Source organism: Pungitius pungitius, chromosome 10 (genome assembly GCF_949316345.1).
Source record: "Pungitius pungitius chromosome 10, fPunPun2.1, whole genome shotgun sequence".
NCBI classification, from domain to species: domain Eukaryota; kingdom Metazoa; phylum Chordata; class Actinopteri; order Perciformes; family Gasterosteidae; genus Pungitius; species Pungitius pungitius.
The window spans coordinates 17966232-17987110 of NC_084909.1; the positions used below are offsets into that span (position 1 = coordinate 17966232).

The following is a 20879-nucleotide window of genomic DNA, read 5'->3' on the forward strand; positions in this document are numbered from 1 at the left end:
TTGGAAAATTAAAGTACTGTAACTGCAAGGTCAGCGTTATATTTCCCATACCTGAGGGATGATTCTAAAACCAGTCAGCAAGGCACTCTGTTGATGCTTGTGCTTGTATTTTGGGGGTTTCTATAGTTACATGCTTAAATGCAACAGAGAAACCTATTGGAGATACCAAAATATATATTATAATGGGCCTGCGTGTGATCAGATCAGAATATAGACAGCACAAAGAAACTGTTAAGTTGTCTTAATTCAAAGTTTACAGGTATTCCACATAAACACGTATAAAAGAACCTGCTAGTAAAACCAATGTAATGGTATTTCCGCTTTAAGTATTTACTTGATCGTTGTTTCGAGTGTCGTCTTGTCAAATGTTGCATCTGAGAGCCCATCAGGGGGGGGTCAAAGGTACTCACAGGAATTACTGCTGTCATCTTTGGTCCCATCGAGAGAGCCATCGGGGTTCATTTGCAAGTAGTATCCCTGCCTGCAATATAACCTGGTCACTATACCCTTGAGCTGGGGATCTGCAGGAGAGAAAGAGGTAGAGAGGAAACAGGACACATTAACAATCAGAAGAAGACTATGAAACCTTCACTGCAATGACCAACGGGGCAAACCAATTAAGCTGCAACTGCTTCTCTTTATTGTAGCAGTTATTTGATGGAGTTGTTTTCATCAGCAACACTCAATGAAACAGAAATGCTCCACAGCACTTGGACCCCTGTGTGGGCAAGTCCCACGGCTAACTTTCGGGGAGCCTTGCCCTGCACAGAGATAGGCCACCCAATTATAGGCTGAGGAATTAATCTCTTGTCTCCCATAATGGACCCGACAGCACCCTCCCTCGGCGTGCAAGGGTGTCAAACCGTATGTGTTCCAGCTGACCCGATGGGGGGAGTTAGCCACATAGCTGCTAATAGAAAATAAATCGCCGCAGTGGTTAAATATCCCAGAGATGCTGCAGCAGAATTTACTTTTACCGTTTTGGTGGGTTTGTCATAATGTGAAAATTGAAAAGTAAGGAAAGTAAGGAAAAAAGTAAACATTTTAATAAACCTGCGTGCCGCTGCACATTTGTACACCTCTGCAAACTTATTGCTTCTGCACAAACAATATTTCTTCTTCCGTTGTGTACGCTCGCGGGTGCACGGAAAACTACTGGGGTCATATACCGTCAGCATTGGTCTTATTGTAGAGACAGCCATCACACCGGATTTCATTCTAAGAAAGCCCTGGGGGGGGTGAACAATCAACTTGACCTGGGCTTAAATCTTGCTCCCTGTGTGTGTACGTGTGTTTGCATGTGTGTGTGCGTGTGTGTCTGTGCGTGCGTGTCTGTGCGTCCGTGTGAGAGAGAGAGAGAGAGAGAGAGAGAGAGGAAAGGAGAGCATAAGGGGTCTCGCTGAGGGCAAAAAGAGGCTTTTTCTTTCTCTTTGTGCAGCTCAAGGCGGTTTGTGAAATGGTCTCTTGCTGCTGGGTGACGGCATGAGACCTTTCCATGGTGCTTGAGAAAATGGCCATGATCATTTCTCTGTTAGTTGTGTTTGATATGCGATGAATGCATGCCGGGGGGGGGGCGGTGTCATGTCCTTGAGAAACACAGACGTGCGTTTGTTCGTCTGTCTGGCATTCCTTTTCGCTCCTGTTGCACGCCTGCAAATTCTTACCTGGGCTGCCGCTAACAGACATACAGTCATATTTATTTTTCACTAAGCTGTACTGGCCTGAAAAACATATTAATCTACTCAAGCAAAAGAAAAACATTTTTAGCCCAATGCCCAAATTAGAGGATAAAAAGTTTAAATTTGTGTAATAGGGTTCAGGCACTTGAACAGATTAGGTGGTTAGTGACATGTGTTGCTGTTCCGTAACAGCACAAATGAGCTGATGAACGACGCAATGAAGTGATATCGGTGCAGAGACTCCAATAATAGCTTTTTTTAATGATTATTTTGTTTTGGCTCATCTGCACTTTGTTTGCTCAACAGATAATGTTGCATCAAATGGAAATGCTTGAGGCCAAAGAGGACTAGATCAAAGTTGGAAAAAAACGTGGTGTTTTTCTTTCGTTATTAAAAGAGTCTTGTCATTATCACTCTCTTCCAGCTACTGCCACCGCAAAGGGCAGTGAGGTATCATCAATGGAAAGAAATAAATAAAGGAATAATATCAATAATTAATAATGCATAAACGCATTCATAAAATATAATATAAATATATACTATATATATATATATATAGTAATTATAGTACACTCCTGGAACAATCCAGTCATTATCTACATAACACACACACACACATGGCATAAGTTTCAGTGTACAATTGTTTAAATATAATGGGTTTCAAGGAACATGTTTTCTTTCAATACGGGGCACATTATTTATGACTGGTGGTTTCCCATCATTCATTCATGTATACTGGTGAATACATTTGAGTGATGTTGAAGGTCACCGCCAGAGACCGGGAAGGCCTTTTTAGAAAGACGCAACATTTTCAATCCGACACGGTGCATGCACTTCTAAAAAAAGGACCGCTCTGACAAGGTCCCTGTGGAATTCCCTAAGTCGGGAAGGTCCTTGACCTACTGTCTTCTTGTCTCTTTTCTCTGTGTTTCTTTTACTGCGCCCGGCTCACTGTTCTCTCTCTATGTCACACTTGGTAAAAGAAGACTTAGGATTATTACCTACGGAGAATCTGGCCTCGACTGCAGATTGGTTGGACTTTCCCAATTGTACTGACGCTGTTGGTTTTTTGCTTTTTACAAACGAAGCATTGGGTTTCTTGCCTTTTTGTTGTTGAAACAACAACTTATCGGAACCGTAAGATCTCACTTGCTCTGGAGCAGAAGTCCTCTCTGCACAAAGATTGAAGTGTCACAGAAAGGTTGTGATTTTGTGCATCTTTAGTAGTTCTTTCCATTTCAAAAGTGGATTCCCTGCCGGTCCATTCTCGTCAAATTCTTTTCTGTCAAATTGGGCTCACTGCTAAGGTAACAGCACAGAGGACACACGCAGACTCCATTACATCTGCAGTGGCAGTTGGAGTCTGCTGTCAGCCCGGCCTGACCCGCTTCGTTGGTTTCTGGAATGGGAGATGGTCTTTTCCAGACACGCGTCAGGTGGGAAAACCCCTGCATGTTGCTTATGGAGCAAAAGCATATACGGCAGAGAAAGCCAATATATGCCCCCCCCCCCTCTTCATTACTCTTACATCAAACACATCTCTTAGGTCTCAACAATAACTCCATGCATACGCGGACAGCTCTGAAGGATGAGCAATGGCGCATTCTAGATCACGTGCGCTAATCCTATCTGAATAATCTGAACAGTCTGATCCGTGTAACGAGATCTAATGATACGATGGTCTAATCTGGTGAGATGATCATAAACCAAAGCGGCAGGATTACGGCCGAGCCCCAGCTGGATGTGCCCACGGCTCACTTACCGGGTTAGAGTGTAATAGGATTTATAAAGCTAAGATCTAATCCCTTAAAAAAAACAAAAAAAAGTATGATTACTGGCTCCCCATCTGCTAGCAATACATTTCTTTTTAATGTTGGTCATCTAGATCTATGGGAGCTGTGCTTTTACAAATAGCCCTTTCATAACAGTAAATGTTTACAGGATACAAAAAAGGAGTATTGGTTATTTGTATGCTTCTGTTTCAACTTTGACCAAGACGCCCTGCGCTGAAAAACACAATGTGTGTCGGATCAAATCTACAACAGTCCATGAGAATTGCTCATTAAGTGTCTCACAAGTGCCTTACTCAAAGCCGAAGGGTGGTGGAGTGACACATGCAAATATCATCCGCTTGCCAGATCAAAATGTCTTTGAGGGGGCGGCTATTGTGGTGTCCAAGAGAGAGATGGGGACTAAAAGTGAGGGTTACTTTTATATCTAGCGTATTTTCAGCAATGCAGAAATCACTTGTTGGAGATTTTGCTAATTGTCATGCGAGGGGGGAAATTAACAGAGTGGATTCCCATCAGGGCAACGATACACAAATTACACGAGATGAAAGCAAAACAGACTGCTCACCCTGCGTTCTTGTTAGAGCTTCAAGAATTAGGACAAAAATACTCATTCTAACGGCTTCCCCCCCCCCTTGATTTTCATTTAATTTTAGTGGGACTGCTTCTAAGGCTTTTTGAAGCCTCCTCGAGGCCAACAATGGGGCGGACGCTGTTCCACCGGATTTTCATCGCTCTGCAAAATGGCCCCATTGGAGGTGGGATGCTGTCAAGTCTCATCAGGAATGGCCCGCACGGGTTGACTTCACATACAGTATATCTTACACAGATTTATGTGGGACACATCCCAGCTGTTCGTATTTCATTAAATGGGCCCCCAGTTTTTGATGCCCCCACGCCAAAAAAATAAATGGTATGTTTGTATGTTTTGTTCTTCATCACAATAAACAGACAATCTTCCCTCCCCCTCATGAAAAGAAAAACTCAGTCCACAGTTGCTGGACACGGTTTTCTATTGGGAAACATGACCGATGCACAGATGTACACCGATAATGTAATCTGATAGATGTAATCTGACAGTTCTACTCGGTGTACATCTAAGGGCTGAAGGGGGACATCACCATTTAGAGTAGTGTTCAATATGTGGTATGGGAATAGGACAAGAGATGACTATATACACATTGGCTAATTGCTTTGCTAAAAGGTTTTAGTAATGCCAGTTTGCGGTGTTCAATCGGTTGGGAGTTACAGTGAGTGCTGTGCAACAGGTTTGATACCTGATGATTCCAACAGAAGCGGTCACCTCCTATCATTCTCTGACAAGAGGAAGTTATTGTTGTCATTTCTTTCTTAAATGAATTATTTGTATTCCACTTGTGCGTGTGTGTGCGTGTGTGAGAGAGAGAAAGAGAGGAAAAATGATCCATGTTGGCACTGGTTTCCAGCAGCGAAATACTTGTATATCCTCAGATTGCCATTTTTGAGAAAACAAATAATTCGCAGCATTTTCACAAACGGAACCAATATCAACTGGAGCCACGAGGGAAAAATGTATGCAAGAAAAAACATGTTTGAAAGGCGTGACCTCCATTCCGCGGGGAATATTGACGGTTTTTTTCGCGTACAGAGCGGCTTGGAAAAACCCTAATAGTGTTTAATTTTTTTGTTGGGGGTGACTCGTCCGGACCTGAGGGGTGAATGTGAATCAGAGAAATGTTGTTTGAACACACAAGAAACCCAACGCTCTCTCCCAACCTCCTATTTCACTTTTTCCAAATTCATCAAGTTCATTCAAGTTGATGTAGGCAGTAATACATCATATATCATCACATCGCGTAATTTAACCGCATAGGTTCCAAAGCCGCTCGTCAAAGGCCCGATAACAAACCATCAACCAGTGGTTGTTGAACGTATGCACATCGGGTTTTTTTTATACGGTCTGCGCCAAAACAAAGTACACTTAAGTTCCCCATCACACCTTGTCTCCGTAGTCTCCGCTTCCTGAGGCCGAAGATGCGCACTTTAGAGAAGATGTCGACCAGGTTCCCATTGCAGAGCCCCTTGTTCTTGTTGGGGCTCTTCCTCCGTCGGTTGGTGGCGGGCCGGTCTAGGTGCTGCTCCCGCGCCTGTCTCTTCTGTCTGATCAGCCCACTCGCGATGGCCGCGGCCATGGCTCAACAAAAATATTTTGTCACAACCGCCCAGGTCCAGTCTGCGCGCAGGAGCGTACAGACCAACACAAACAGGCCGCCTCTCGGAGCTCGCAGCCCGGGTCACAGTCCCATGGTGGCGGCTAAGTGGTCCGTTCCGTGGTGTGAAATGTCAAATATGTTTTAGGTTTTTTTTATAGCAGCAGGTTTTCTCTTTTTGTCCAAATACTACATGGTAATATTAAATCAGCTTTCACCGTCACTCGAAATATTGTTGGACATGATGGAGGAAAAAAGAGGAGATCAGTTCATGCGTAATTCCACACATGCATCAACAGCCATAGTCTTGGTGAAGAGCTATGCCAAACTCTACGCGCAACGAGACCTCAGAGGAGTATTCATACCTGCACGCTGGTGTTTTAGCTCATTGTCTGTGACATGTTCTGTGGCGTCGCCTCCTTTTAATGTCCGATACCGTCTGCGGCGTCCTCGCGGCAAATTTCACCTAATCTTTTCCCTTCTCTTCGCCCCCGTTTTTTCTCATCCTCCTCTTCCCACACGACGTTGCTCTTATCAGAAGTCGCCGTTTGGGTATAGCGGCGCGGGGACAGCCTGTGCATGTGAACAAATCGAGCGGACGCATGCACCTCCTATGTGCGAGGATCAACGCTCGAGCGCAGGATCCGCGGCAGTGCCACGGGGGCAAACGAACTCCCCAAGTTTGCGAGAGGCAAACCGCGACGGCGACCCTGCGGGGACGGATCACACATTTGGAGTTGGAGGGAAAAAAAGGAATACGCAACAGTGGTGGGGCTATAAGTCGATGCAGCACAGGTTCAAATGAACGCAACCTTCTATTGCGACTGATTGCCGATCTGCCCGGATAATGTCCTCAAAAACACAGATGTCCTCGCTGTATTCCACACTGGTAGCAGGGTGCGAGGTAACCGAAGAAGAAAAGGCTAAACATCGCCAAAGATGATTCGAATCCTGGGGAGATGACGTCCGCATTGTGTGACAAGCTGCATACAAATTCATAAACTTAACCGCCCCCACCCCGGGGCGCTCAGCAGACTGTGTCAACCCAGCGCATCCTCCTATGGAGCCCACGGCGACGGGGGACGCATGTATGGTGATCGGCGCGTAAAGGGAATGAGGGATGTAACGCTACTGATGCGCGGCACAATTTATTTTCCCACGCTCGAAGAAAAAAAAAGAAAAATCGACCGGAAGCTGTGATCGCCCACCTCAGTCTGTCTACCCCCAGATCAACAAACCCGTTCCCATCAACAAGTCCTAAACACGCCCGAGGGACATGATGCCCTCCCCCAGCACGCCCTCCCTCTCGACCAAGAAGGGGACCAAGCCGCCGGGTTAGATGATGACATTTACTTAGATAGATGCAAGAAAACACCATACAACTGAAATTCTCCGCGGAAATGATAACACAAAGAGCGGGGGAAATCACATCTGCCTTTGAAAAGTTTAAATTGAATCGAGTAGATTAGGTATTGGATTAGAACACTTTACGTTCTACTACCTAATGAAAACGCCCATAATTCGCTCCATTTGCTGCGTGAAGTCGGTTTCAGGACCGCGGACAGCGCAACAAATGGCTTGGAAAACCTTTCATTCAATATTCACTTGAAAGACCACAATGCAACTGGGAGGTCAGATTTATGCTCCACTCCCCATGATTCCTCTATTTCACCGATGACGAATCGGAGAAGTCGGTGCACACAATAAAGCCATCGAAAGACAAAATATACCTTTTCATCTTCGTTTTTTTTTGGGGGGGGGGGGGGGTTAATATCGTCTAAGTCTCATTCGCAGACATAGGAAATAAAACTCAAGAGGGCCATCTACCGTTTGTGACTGTAATTAAACATTTGGGGCTCATGGGGGGACTGCAGCGGCGCGTGGCATTGCCCCATTGGTGTGCGCTCATTCTGGTCCGCACGCCAGACGCACCTGTTGTGAGAATACACGATTGGCTGTTGAGGGATCACTCGTTCATTCATTTCCATTACAGGAATGAAAAGAAGAGTAGATATTATTAAAAACAAACAAGGAACAAGGACGATTCATGCTCAGCCATGTGAACCGGTGGCCGGGTGCCTCCCCCGCCCACACCCCCTCATCCCCTCGAGCTCCGACTGCGGATGCACATCCATGGTCCCGTCGTCTGTGCAGAAGCCTCCCGCCCCGCCGGCGCTGCAGGAGACACTGCAGTAAACGCTCCAACCAGCAGCGGACACTGTCAGCTCAGAAATGGTCCCCTCAACCGCAACAAGGCTGCAGAGCAGCACCGTCACAGCAAGCCTCAAGCTCGTGCACGTGAGACACTTTCTAGAGCTCACCCTGTTAGAGTCAAGCACAGGTGGGCTACTAGATTCAACATCTAAAATAAGAAATATTATCCAAAAGCAGGTTAAGGTTGGACTGCGTTTACTTGGCTTTTTAAGACTATACATTGTTTAGGATACATTCGATTCTAGTTTTTTCCATCATGACATGGAAAACAGTTTTTTTTGCCAGTTGAGATAGAGATTGCGAGAGACCTTAAAGTGTTACGCTGAGTGCACGCTGAATGTAGCATAATTATCTGGTAGGATTTTTCAACAGAAGCGTAGCACTGCTGCTTCCATAAAAAAAAGAATAAACGTTAGGCAAGGAACAACTAAAAACACACATTGAGCTTAATTTGGAATGTGGCATCATGTGCTGGAGAGGAGAGGCTTTGCACTGTGGCTTTGCCACATTACCTGGCATGAGGTGGAATGCATGAGCGGTCCGAGAAGCTCTCCACACTTAGCACACACATGCGCATGCACAAGTCTCAACACAGCCCCTGTTAACGGTTAACGACCCGAAAACAACAAGAATGCTTTCATATCAAATATAATACATGGTGTTAAAACGCACTTCAATCAAATCCCTGAGAAATATCAGCTGTAAAGCAAAAAAAAACGAGGGCGCACATACCTACATTTTTTTTCCTCCTACATGTGAATGAATGAGAGTCCATGGCTGTCCCATTTGAAAAGCCCCTCCAAGCCAAGACCTATTTTCCCTGTACTTCTAATGCCCCTATTTATACCGCCCCACCTATAGGACCTAACTCAATTAGGGCAAACTGACAGTCTGCCCCGAGCTGTACGCATTCATTTGTCCACAAACACATTAAACACTTTAAATCATTTAAGTTGGGTCAGAGTGAAAGGCAGTTTGATTAACACACTTGGACATTTTCGTCTCAGACTAAACGAAAGCGGACTTAACGTTGCCTCGGGGTTAGATTTCCCAGATATTAGCCTGCTGCAAAGAAGGCTGAGCATATCTACTTTTCTGTTTTGAACACAATGTTGACACATGAAAGAACCGCATAGGCCCAAAGGTACCGCGCACAGTTGGCCACGGGAGACCTAAAAATTCAGCAAGGCCAAATCTGATGCAGACCCACAGAGCCACGGCTCCATCGGGTCGCTTAATCCAATCTTCTTGGTGGAAATTGCATTACCGTTAGTCAGATGTTTTGGTGCCGTGAGAGAGCAAATGTCGCCCAATGGAACCGGCATAAACAACCCATTTGATTATTGCTATTACTTTGCCTCAGGCCCTTGTTCTTTTACCACCCACCCTGATGGTGGAATAAACAACCCCCCAAAAAAAACAGTAGGTGTGATTCAGAACTTCTCAGTGAAATAATAAAACAGGGCTTCCCTTGCTGGAATCACATTGCATCGCATTACCAAAGTTGGAGAGTTAATTCAATTTCAGATGAGTAAGGATTTTTGCTTATCTGAGATTCATGTAATTTCCTTTTCTCCTTCAAATGTCAGAAGTCCATCTACTGAAAAGCTTAGTAAGCCCTCACATAGGCTGCGAGTGTTCTACAGTATGTATGTGTCTAATAGTTTGGGCTAATCAGAGAGCTATGAATGAAGATAGAGAGCTTTCGTTAAACGGTCACCAGTGCAGAATGCATGGCTGTGGGGGCCGTGGAGTTGGGCCAGACAGTTAGTGTATCAAAAGCCAGAGTATATTCATGTATGCACACATGCATGTATGGGTTCATTTGACTATGCAGCGAGACCCTTCTTCAGTGAAGCATTTTTGCCAAACTCGAGCCTTGAAGACGGCAGTCCCCCCACCAACGATGGCAACATCCACTTCTCGCATAAAGTCAAAGATAGAAAATACTCCCAAATTAATTTGGGGGAAAATGTGTCAACGACTATCTACAAAAGAAAAATGTTGGAATGATGGAGCTATTAAATACATTTAGTCTTGGGTTTGATAAGAAATCCAGCGCGGCCGTGCAGAATGAGATTATTCTGACTCCTTGCTTTAAGGGCAAACTGTTCCGCAGCAGTGAAAAGGCCTCCCTCCCCTTCGGGATGTTGGCTGGATAATAATATTTCAAAATGCAATGAATATGTGAAGGATTCTTTTTAAAAAGGAGTTGTGACGTGAAGGCGTAGCATTCCTTTCCCAGTGTCCAGGGCCTTCCTTCGCTGCTGCCCCTCCGCTGTGAGGCTCTGCAGCTTTTCCTGCAGCGGTCTGATAACACAGGAGTGAATGAAGGAATAAATGAGCTCGCTGGGGGTGATCAAAGGAGAAACAAACCTTAAGTGTTGCTTTATCGCCGACATGATGCCTCCTGCGGCCTCCCGCTCGCACTCTCAATGAATAATATATTAGAAAAGCATGGGGGAAAAAAAAGAACAACCCTGGAGAGATTCAGTCCCAAACAACCGCAGGAGCAGGCGCACTGAGTCTCTAAATGGTTCATCGTCTCCCCGCAGCGTGTCATGAAATCATTTAAATGTACATCGCATAATCGCCGCCAGGGGCAGAAAAAAAGGGCCACCGGAGAATCTTTACGGGCCACGTTAGAACATCTCTCTCTCTCACTCTCTCTCTCTCTCTCTCTCTCTCTGTTGTTAGCGTGACAGAGTCCCCCCCCCCTCCCGAGTCGATTTGGGCCCGAGGTGTGGAGCCCTCCGACAGGGACATTAATGAAACACCGCCAGCTCCGCTCACAAGTTGCCCGGCTCACCGTCCATGTTGCTGGACAGCAGAGGGAGGATGTGATGCTGAACTGTTGGTTTTCTCGATTGGAATTGTGGGTATCCATGAACGTTCGCCCGAAATAGCGACCTAATGAAGACGTCTTGAACTGCAAAGGTCAATTAGTTGATAAGAGGATATACACAGGGCTGGGCGCTTTTTTTTTTGTGCCATCGACTCAGACTTCTTTTTAAAGGTTACCTGATAAGAGCCAGAGGACGAGGAGCATGAATTGGGGTCAAGTGTCGTGATTAAAGATATCCCCGTGGCTCCTCGCCACGGGGCGATTGCTCGACTAGCCCGATTCTCCGAGAAAAAAGCAAAAAAATGACCCAGGTTACAAAGTGCATCATTTGGGGTGAAGCAAAGCCACGACGTTTAAAGATGCTTAATGTTAGCAAAGACTGAGGAGTCCATGTGCAGCACACTCACGCTCCTGTCTCTCTCTCTCTCACGCACACACACACACACACACACACATACTATACTGCTCCATCCTTGGATCCTATTTTAAGTCTGCAGCAGTGACGGAATGTGCCGCCTCAGCACCACTGCAGAGTGAGCTTCCTTGGAGAAGCCCTGGGCAGTTTGGGAGAATACCAATTAGTCCAAAGCCCTTTGGAAAGGCCTCCCTTTTGGAGTTGAAGGTTGACAACAAGTGTGTATGGGAGGTGCATAAAGGTGTGTGCGTGTGCGCCAGCCTCTTAATAGTTATTTTACACTGTGCTGGTTGAGTGGGTGGGTGGGTGTCAACTTGCAAATGCATATTGTGTATAGGTAGGCACATTCATACTGGTGAGGTTGTGATGCAGGTGAAGGAATTAAAAGGCTTGATGGAATGGTAATGGAGGTGCTGTTGGGTCACTTTGGTGTGGCACCCGACTGGATCCCTGTGCATCCGATGTGAATGCAGATAGCAGACCTCACAGGTCCATCAGACTCCAAAAAAGCAGGTTGTCCTCTTCTCAAGGTTCTCTTCCACATGAAAGAGGAACAGACAACGAAAATGGATGCAATATAAGACTCAACTTGGCATTTTGGTCGTTGTCATCTTGGATTTGGGCCAACCCCATATTGAATTTTTGCAACGAGTGACCATATTTGGAAAAGATAGATAAAGGGTTGCCATATACTGCTCTGATAGCATCCTGTCAATCACAGAAAGCCCGCCCTATAAGCATACTCCTCTTCACGGTACATGTGACTCTTAATTGACCATAATTTACTAAATGAACATCATGCTATATTGAAGAAGACTTCAAACTAGAGATTGAAACCAAAAGCTCATGTTTAACATGTTTACTGAAGGAATAAATCTAGGTAAAAGCACAGTCAGCCCGATAGCCTTCTCATGCTTGTATGATTATGTCCGATTTAAACAAATTCAATCTCAAGATCAATTTTTTGGATTCAATTGGACTCAAGGGACTTTTGAATTTCAACAGTAACAACTAACTGAAATAACACGAAGGTGGACATCAACAGAAGGAGCACATTTGATTGAAAGATAAAGCCAATGGAGCTTTTTGACGTATGAACTCCTGTGCCAGGTTAAAAACATGTACCTAATAACTGGGCTTGAATTATAAACCTGTCCTCTTCTTAATGAAACCATATCCATAAAAAATGACACCACCATTAAAAACGATGCCTAACAAGCGTGCCTAACAATCTCTTTTTTTTTCTTCCTAGGAGCCTATGAGGGTGTGCTCATGTGGTTTGCTCCACAGATCTCAAATGAGACATAATGTGAGTGAGACCTCGGCCCCGACAGCAATAGTTTTCCCCCAGAGACAATGAGAGACTAATGCTGTCTGGGAGTGCGACCCCCAGACTAATGACGGTTAGGGCCATAACTCTGGCCCACCGTGACCCCACTGAGGAGGAACAACTGTGACACACGGCTGCCCGTGTGTGTGTGTGTGTGTGTGTGTGTGTGCAGTAATTAGTCTGAAGTGACGGGGTAACAACCCAGTAGTGACAGCAGTCATTAGCGTGCAAACAGTTTTGCAATTACCTCAGTCTCAGATCAAATGTTACAATAGCTCGGAACACTTCACATACGGAATCCCAGAATCCACTCTGTTTGGTCAGAGGTTTCACAACAACCACGTCGATGGTAGTCTTCAGTGACCAGCCAATCAGAAGCTCCTTTTGCAAAGTGCAAAAATAATGCACCATTTGAAGGGTCTTGAAGAAGCAGGTGTCATAATGTATGAGATTATAGGTGTATTCATACATACTGTACGAGAAAAAACAAAGTGAGCATTGATCATTAAAGCATGTTAGGTAAGAAAAGCTGAAACCCAAAATACAAACATTAACCTGAACATGAGGACTACTATGCCGTTATATTCATCAAGTTCAGCTTATAATAAGCAACATTCTTTGATCTAAAGGTCTCTATGAAAGGACATCAGCTGGGGTGTGATGGTGAAATTGAAAATGTGTTTTTTTTCCATTCACTGCTCTTAGTTAATTAGTACTTGTCAAGCCGACAAATTAACTTGGTGACATTCTGACAGGCAATAGTAACGTTGTAAATTAAAACATTGTGGCCCCGACAAGTTTTCTACGAATCCATCTCCCGATAAGCGCCGAGCCCCAAAAAACACTCGGAAAAGGAGCGAGGCCGGTTGCTGGTGTTGCTCACAGTGTGAATGAAGATGTGCATGCTGCTCCATGTTGACATGTTGTTGGTGCAAAGCGCTGCTACAGGCTCTTCTGTGTGTGTCCTGCCAACTTCACATACTGTACATAATTAGTTCTCCCAACCTTGTCAGCTGTTTTTTACATTTTTAAATAAAAATTCTGATGCTGCCGTCATGCTTAAAATGGGTTAATAATTATTTGCATTTGCTTTAACGCTTTCCGGCCACTAGAGAGCAGCACAGAGCTCTGCAGGACACTGCTGCAGGATTACAGCGTTGATGAAGGAGGCAAACTGATCTGCACAGATAGCACACTTAGTTGTATTCTAAAAAGTCTTTATGTGTTCCCTCGTAAAACCAGGATGCTAATTGTTGTAAAGGCTTCTACACGGATCTGAACTCTTACTAAATGGAACCATATCACCTCAATTTACAAAGGAGAGAGATTGAATTAAACATAAGACTAGATTTCCGAGGGAAGTAACTCGTCTGTCATGCTTGTCCTTTGTCCCGACACGGCTATATTTAGATGTAGCATCTCCCACTGCAGTTAGATAACCGGCTATATCCAAGCACAAGGCGGAACTCAAAACTGGAGCAATTCGTGAGAAACAAAGAAACACTTGGTATAGATGCCCTTAAGTGGGCCACATCACTGTTGGGAAGAGACGACATCGCCTGGGGTTGATTAGTTTAACCGACTATTCATCAATCAATCCACCAATAAAAGGTTCTAAAAGCACGGCGGAAGTAGCATTGAACTCTGCTACTGCAACGGGGGCCATGTTTTAAACGGCAAGTACCCTTCAAGCAGCCATAAGTCAGAATGTGATGGGTGGGTTGCTCTGTCTGTATATCGCTCATTGATCCCTTATTGACAACTGATATTTGATGCATATACTCTGTATGTGCATATGCATGTATTTAAATAAAACCGTGGGGGGGCTTGGTTCTCATTTTCTTTCCATGTGTTACGCAATAGAGGCTCACGGGTCTGTGGGATGTGTGTAGATCCGAGCCTCGGGCCCCTCAGCGGTGCAGTGCTGTAGGATCACACTGTTACTTTGCGGTGTGGGGGGGTTAAAGGTCTTGGTGAAGGACTACAGTAAGTTAAGCAGGTTGGACGGGTGAAGGAGCCTCACGAGAGAAAAGCAGGGGGGTGGGGGGCACAAAAAAACACAAAGAAAATAGACAGAACAACAACATAACAAGACACCTTGCTTTGTGCTGGTGCCGCCCAAGGGTCTAATTAATGTATATATGCTAATCAGGATAATTAAATAATAATGAAATTAAGGATTTATAACTATGGAAGGATGAGCACCTTTTAGTCCGTATATATAACTGAAATGTCGGTAGGAAAATACAAAACTGTTTTCTTACAGCTAGCTGTCAAATAGAGTGTTTCATTTGCATGTCCGCTGGCCTAATGAGAAATGACACATTTGTAATTACAGTGGACTATAATTAGCCGGCGTGTAAGTGAGATGCCGGAGCCCAGCTCTTTTTTTCCGATTGGGCGACACATGGTGGTTAAACCATTTGAAGTTTGTGCTCCTGTCAGCCACCCAAAGCAGCCTGGGGGACAGAAAGGGGCTTTCCTCACCATCTATGCCCATAACAATGAAATGAAATACTTAACGGCCTTTTGCTTTTGTATCCTGCATCGTCATTAAAGTGACTCTGGTAAACGAAATCAGTGTTTGGCCCGATGTCCACGTGGCGCTTTAGTGCGTTTAGCTCTTCTTTTCCCCATGTATGCAAAGACGTGGCACTGACTGAGCGTTGCAGTCTCCTGTCTGAGCTTCTTCATGATCAGTGGCGCCAAACGGAGCCCAGTGGTGAATATACTGTGTACTGAAGTTAAAAAAACAACATTCGAGACATTCAGTCACTTTCTGTCCACGTGAATTCCAGTATTGGGGTAGGACTCGGTTTTGAGAGCTCAGAAATTGGCAGGACGAAGCCTGCACTGAACCGCCGAGGCTGCCTCACCTCCTCCATGGCGCCCACTACAGAGGAGCACAAAGAGGGGGGGGGGGGGGTGGGGGGGCTCAGTGGGGGGCTCGGGGGGGGGCGTGTTTCTATCCAAGGCCTGGGGATACGGTGGAGCCGGGTTTGGCAGGAGGAGGGTACCGCATGACGGTGTTGAAACCCGACACGTTTCTGACCCCATGTGATCGCTAGGCAGCCAATTAGACCAAAGTCACACTGCCGAAGCAAACATTGATGCACAAGTTTGTTTACCCGAGGACTGGTTGTTTACCTGTTTAGGAAAGGAAGTGGTCACAATGCATGGATTCCAATGCTGACAAGTCTTCTCTGAAGAAAAAAAAAGGAAATGAACATTTGCTGTATTTAGGTGGTTCAAGTATTTCCATTTAATACCTTTGGTGCTTTTAAGCTTTTAACTATCCAACATTCAAGAGGAAATGTCGGTTTCAAGTAGTGCTGGGCAACGATTATAATGATCTTCTTCTGATCAATAACTTTAGTTGCATCAACTCCGCCGTCTGGAAGAGATTTGAAATCTCCAAGTAAGAGCTCGCTATCTTTCTCCACTTTCCACTCACTGCCAGATCTTTTCTGTTTGTTATCATGGGAACTTGAAGACCAGTTTTAGGCACGCCCCCCTCAAATGCTCTCATTGGCTGGCATGTTCAATGACGCTCCTCCCAAGCCAATGATCAACACCCCCCCCCCCCCCCCCCCCCCCCCTGCTCCTGTGACCCATGGTTTGTCCGTGTATTTATTAAATGTCGTTTAGCTGACTCTTTTATCCAAAGATGCATTTTGACCATAAGGACACATATCATTTAACAATAGTAACGTGTTTACTTGCACTAGTTTTGAGGTATGGCAGATGTACAGTAGCAGTAATTATTTATTTTGCGGACACTAAATGTGACTGCAAAAAGGTATGACGAATGAAGTTTGAGATTAAAAGACCCAGAGTTGGTAAAGAAGCTCAAACCAGATCCACCTGCACGAGCTCCACCATTAAAGTACTTCTGTAACGGCGTCCAGACGGGAGATACAACGGGGAACAGGAAACATGCAAAATATCACACAAACAAAATTCAAATACAACAGGAGGTTGCAGCTGATTGGACCCAAGGAGGAAACAATCAGGGACACAGCAGAAAATCACAGAGGGGGTGAAAGAGATGCAAGAGATGGAGTTAACCCATCGACACGAGAAGCAGGAAAATACAAAATAAAACAGGAAATAAACCCAACTTTAGTTCAGTGTAAACACCTTATATCGTACTTATAAGTACGCTTCTAAATAGACGGAAAGTTCCGGGATAATGTGTTCGGTATCTTGTCATTATGACAAAACACCTCATAATGACGATACCCGACTGCACACAGAGACCAGTAGTGCTTTTCTGGCTCTTCTTTATTAGGTTGTAGCTCGTCGCATTTGGGCAAAAAGGCCCCATTTGAGGTTTCGCTTTGAGGCATCGATGAATTATGTCTTTTTTTTCTTTTGTGGATGCAACTACCATGAATATTGTATAATAAAACATTTAAAAATAGCAAGAAGCTCCATACTTACTACTCAAACATACTTCTACAAAAGAGTAAACAGTATGTTTTATGCTATGTGTAGTAAATACTTAGATTTTTTAAGTAATGGAGCTTCCAGGGGAATGATAAAGAACAATTCCTAATTGGGCATTTCGTAGAGTACAGTAAGTACTGAGGCGTAACGGTGACACCAAACATAAAAAAAAGAGTTGATTGGTGTGTAGCTTTAAGCGCTCTACAGGCCCAAAGCACCAATCAGGAGAGATCTCCGCACGAAGCATGCAGCGGTTGGCGCGGACGAAGCGGCGTCCATGTTCCGGAGGACGCTCTTTCTGTTGAACCCTCGTTTTGCGTGTTCTTGCGGCCCGGTGGAGCGGTTGACCTTCGGGCACGCCTCTAAAAATAGCAGCCTCCCCCCAACAAAGGGGAGCTCCCCCGGATAAGTGAGACGCGCCTGTGAAGTACAGGTGCATCCAAACGTGTGCACTCGTGCACATATACGCACGTTGCCCTCTCCATCAGCCCCCCCCCTGACACCTGGTTAATTCTGCTCGGGGGGGAAACACGCCCCCCCCCCTCCTATCGACAAGCTTGAATTTGATTGGTTTGAGTCCTCCCTCTTATAGAGAGGTCAGACTGTTGATCAATTGTGATTGTTGGCATGCATAAATGCATCTGCTCGCAGGAGGACGACACTGTGTTTGTCCTCAGTGATGGGATTCTGGGGGAGAATACAGAGTATTCTGGTTCTGATGGGATCACTGATCAGACTGCAGACCTCTAATCTCTGTAAAGAATCCTTTGTTGATTGCACGGGTAAAAATAAAACTCTTATTTGCACTCACCACAGGAGTAAGGCCTGTCTCATGTGACTTGGGTGCTCTCAGGGAATCATGTGAAATGACCAGGATCTATTAACATGACGTCGAGGCCACAAAAAACACTGAGTAAGGGTTAGATTAAAAAAACACCATGGGGGGGCTTCACAATGACTCGATAGCACGTGGAGAGCTGGTGCAGAGGTCGCCTTGAAGCTGCACTGATGTGTCTCATCAACAATGTTTTTGAAAAGACATGCAATGGAAAGTGTTGCCCCCGGCGACCAAAAGCAAGACCCAGCTGTTCCCTCATCTCTACACATCATCTCACCTTCTTCGGCTCACAGTTTTGGCTTTAGAGAATTTACCGCTTTTACCGGTTGGGGATGCCATGATGAGGCCCCAAAAGACAAAAGTGAGATGGATGGTTGGACTGGCGGGCTGACTCACCGCCCCATCGGGATGTGCCACTAAGGGCACACAAGATGCTTGTTACAGAAACCACCGTTCAGGAGGCAACCTGCAGTCCGGAAAATGAAGCCACTGCTAAACCTGTGTGCAAAGAAATATGATTTATTACCTCAGTAAACTTCATAAACTTACCCATACTACCCATTTGCCTTTTGTAAATTATGTTTATAGTTCCTGCTTATAGTCTACCTACATTTAAATGCACCAATCAACCTGTATAATGTGTACATATTACCTAAAACAATCTGCATATCCCATATTATATAACTTCTATCTGTAAGATATTATCTGTATACTTGTACCTACTACTATTGCACTGCACTATTGGTTGGATGCTAAACTGCATTTCGTTGCTCTGTACATGTGTAATGACAATAAAGTTGAATCTAATCTAATCGAATGTATTGCTCTTTAATAGTCTTCTATAAATGATGATCCCATTTAGAAAGATATAGCAGAGTACGCTTGTGATTGACTCACTCCTCTGCAAATGAAATATGCTCACTTCCCTTAATTGTTTGTCCAAAATGCCAAGTATCAGGCAGTCCACAAACAACGGCGACTACATTCCCTTGTTGTGCGAAGCCACTCCCCCCGAGCGAAGCTATTCCCTCACACATCTGTTGATTCACCCGACGGAGAGGTCCAGTCAAGTCTCTCACTTTCTGTTTGTTTGCACGTCTGCAGAGGGCCGGCGCTCCCCGAGAACATTAATAACGCATTCTGAAGTGCGAACACAGCGTTGCTAAGTAACACACGGGAAGCTCGCCGAGGGCCACTCGGTTTCAGGTTCCGTGCCTCGTCACGGGCCTACACGCGGCGCCCAGGTAAACACGCCGAGTCAAGTTCCCCACCTCCCTCTTTCCAGTGCGTCGAGCAGCAAACGCCTCGCGGCGCCTCCGATGCCTGTCTCTTTACAAGATGTAGTCTTGGAAATGTATTCACACCATAAGCTTTGTTGACATTCCGTCTGCGGCAAAAAAACAGACAAACAGAACGCAGATAAAACGTAAAAGAGTGAAAGAGAATGAGAGAAGAGAGAGAGAGAGAGAGAGAAGAGAGAGAGAGAGAGAGAGAAAGCGGCGTTGTGCTGCAGCAGCTGGAGGAGAAAAATAAAGCCAGGCCATGTAATTTATGGCAACCCGTACTCATAAAACATGAATCTCGTCCACAAAGTGCTGAATCACTGGGCCCGTGCCCGCCCACCAGTACGCCTCCCACTCCCACACACACACACACGCATGTGTGTACACAAGCAAAAAGACATGCACATTGGGGAGAAGCACACAGGCGCGTCCCCCCAGTTCACTCCCAACACGATGCTGCTCCCAGTCCGGCCCTCTGCTTACACCCCGAGCCGGCGCCATGCATCTTATTGACAAATGTGAAATTGAGCGCTCACGCGGGCCCCATATGCACATCATTCTGTCACCTTCCCTCCTTTAGCACCCACCCGCTCTCTCCTCCCTGCGCTGGGCTGTAGTGTCTTCCCAATAAAAGCTTCTTTTATTATGTGGCCTTTGGGGTGGGATTGAGCGAGTGAGTTGGAGACACTCGATACGGGCCTTTGACTTCATCAGGATGAGTCGCCCCGGCGCCGCATTAGCTGATCAAACGCATGTTAAAAGGGTCCGGGGGAAAACAATGCAGCTCCACACATGGCAGGGATCCAGTGGATCCAGAGAGCCTTTTTTGCTCCAGGGTGCCTTTGGTCTGTTGTGCAGCGATTGCCCACAACGAAAACTACACATCATCAGGCCAATTATGCTTCTATCCTTTTACAGGTGATTGGAGGGGCACAAAATCTGAATGAAATGATGTGTTCTACAGCGTCTGCTGACAATTAGAGAGAGAGCCCGAACTCGTAAAGTCAATGTTTGTTTGGCACGCTGTAGAGAAGTGAGGAGAGGGGGGGAGGGGGGGGGGGGGGGTGGAGATTTTACTGCTGTCAATCAGCACCGTGGAGGTCCTGGTGGGAAATTTCTCCCCACAAAAGATGCCTCCTTCTCACTTTGCTCATCATTCCTCCCGTTTCTCCGTCTTCATACAGTGAAGTATCAGCGAGCGACGCTAGCGAAGGGTTCAACACACACTGCCTGGTACAGTTACAAGAGGGGGGGGGGGGGGGGGGTCCACATGCAGGGAGGGCACACATTGATCGTTGCTGCATAGTAATAAAACAGTGGACACTTTGTTGAATATTCATCACCCTCTGTGCTGGAAGGTGATGAGTCTGGAGGTGGACTGGTGTAGGGGGGGGGTTGAGGTTTGGGATGGGGGGGGGGGGGGGGGGGGGGGGCTGTCATAGAGAGCGGTGCACTGTGTATCCTGAGGCCGGCTCCACTCAGCCCACCATCCTCTTTCTTTGCTCCTTCATGTTAAAAGCACCACGAGGGAAAAGAACCACTAAAAACAAGTCGCTCTAAGAGTCACTCATGCACGACGCAGGAAAATACACATCTACGAGGTCGAAACCAGATACTGGGCTGGATTTAAACAGAGGGGGGGGGGGGGGGGGGGGACAGAAACAGAGGGAGGGCCTGCGTGGTTTCAGCTCTCACTTCTCGAGGAGCGACGTCGTGCTGGATAACCATTGTCTTCTGTGTGTGGCTGCCAGGCAACATTGTGAGGGTGCGACAGCAACACTTTGTTGGGTATTATCTCATGACGGCCAGGTAATTCATCATGTATACAACCCCCCCCCCCCCCCCCC

The 20879-nt window shown here is 45.8% G+C and overlaps 1 protein-coding gene across 3 annotated transcripts in view; it reads right to left on the reverse strand.

Annotated features, from left to right (window-relative positions):
- Nucleotides 1-20879, reverse strand: part of fgf14 (fibroblast growth factor 14) — an 85803-nt gene that overhangs the window by 24959 nt on the left and 39965 nt on the right. The window contains exons 1-2 of one of the 3 annotated variants that reach the window (XM_037487891.2): nt 5448-6901; nt 411-521 (exon numbers count right to left, since the gene is read on the reverse strand). In XM_037487891.2, coding sequence (XP_037343788.1) covers nt 411-521; nt 5448-5640 — 304 coding nt within the window. In that variant the 5' untranslated portion in view covers nt 5641-6901. Of the gene's footprint in view, nt 1-410; nt 522-5447; nt 6902-20879 lie in introns of those variants that run through there. The other 2 variants (XM_037487892.2, XM_037487890.2) reach the window with 2 other exon arrangements.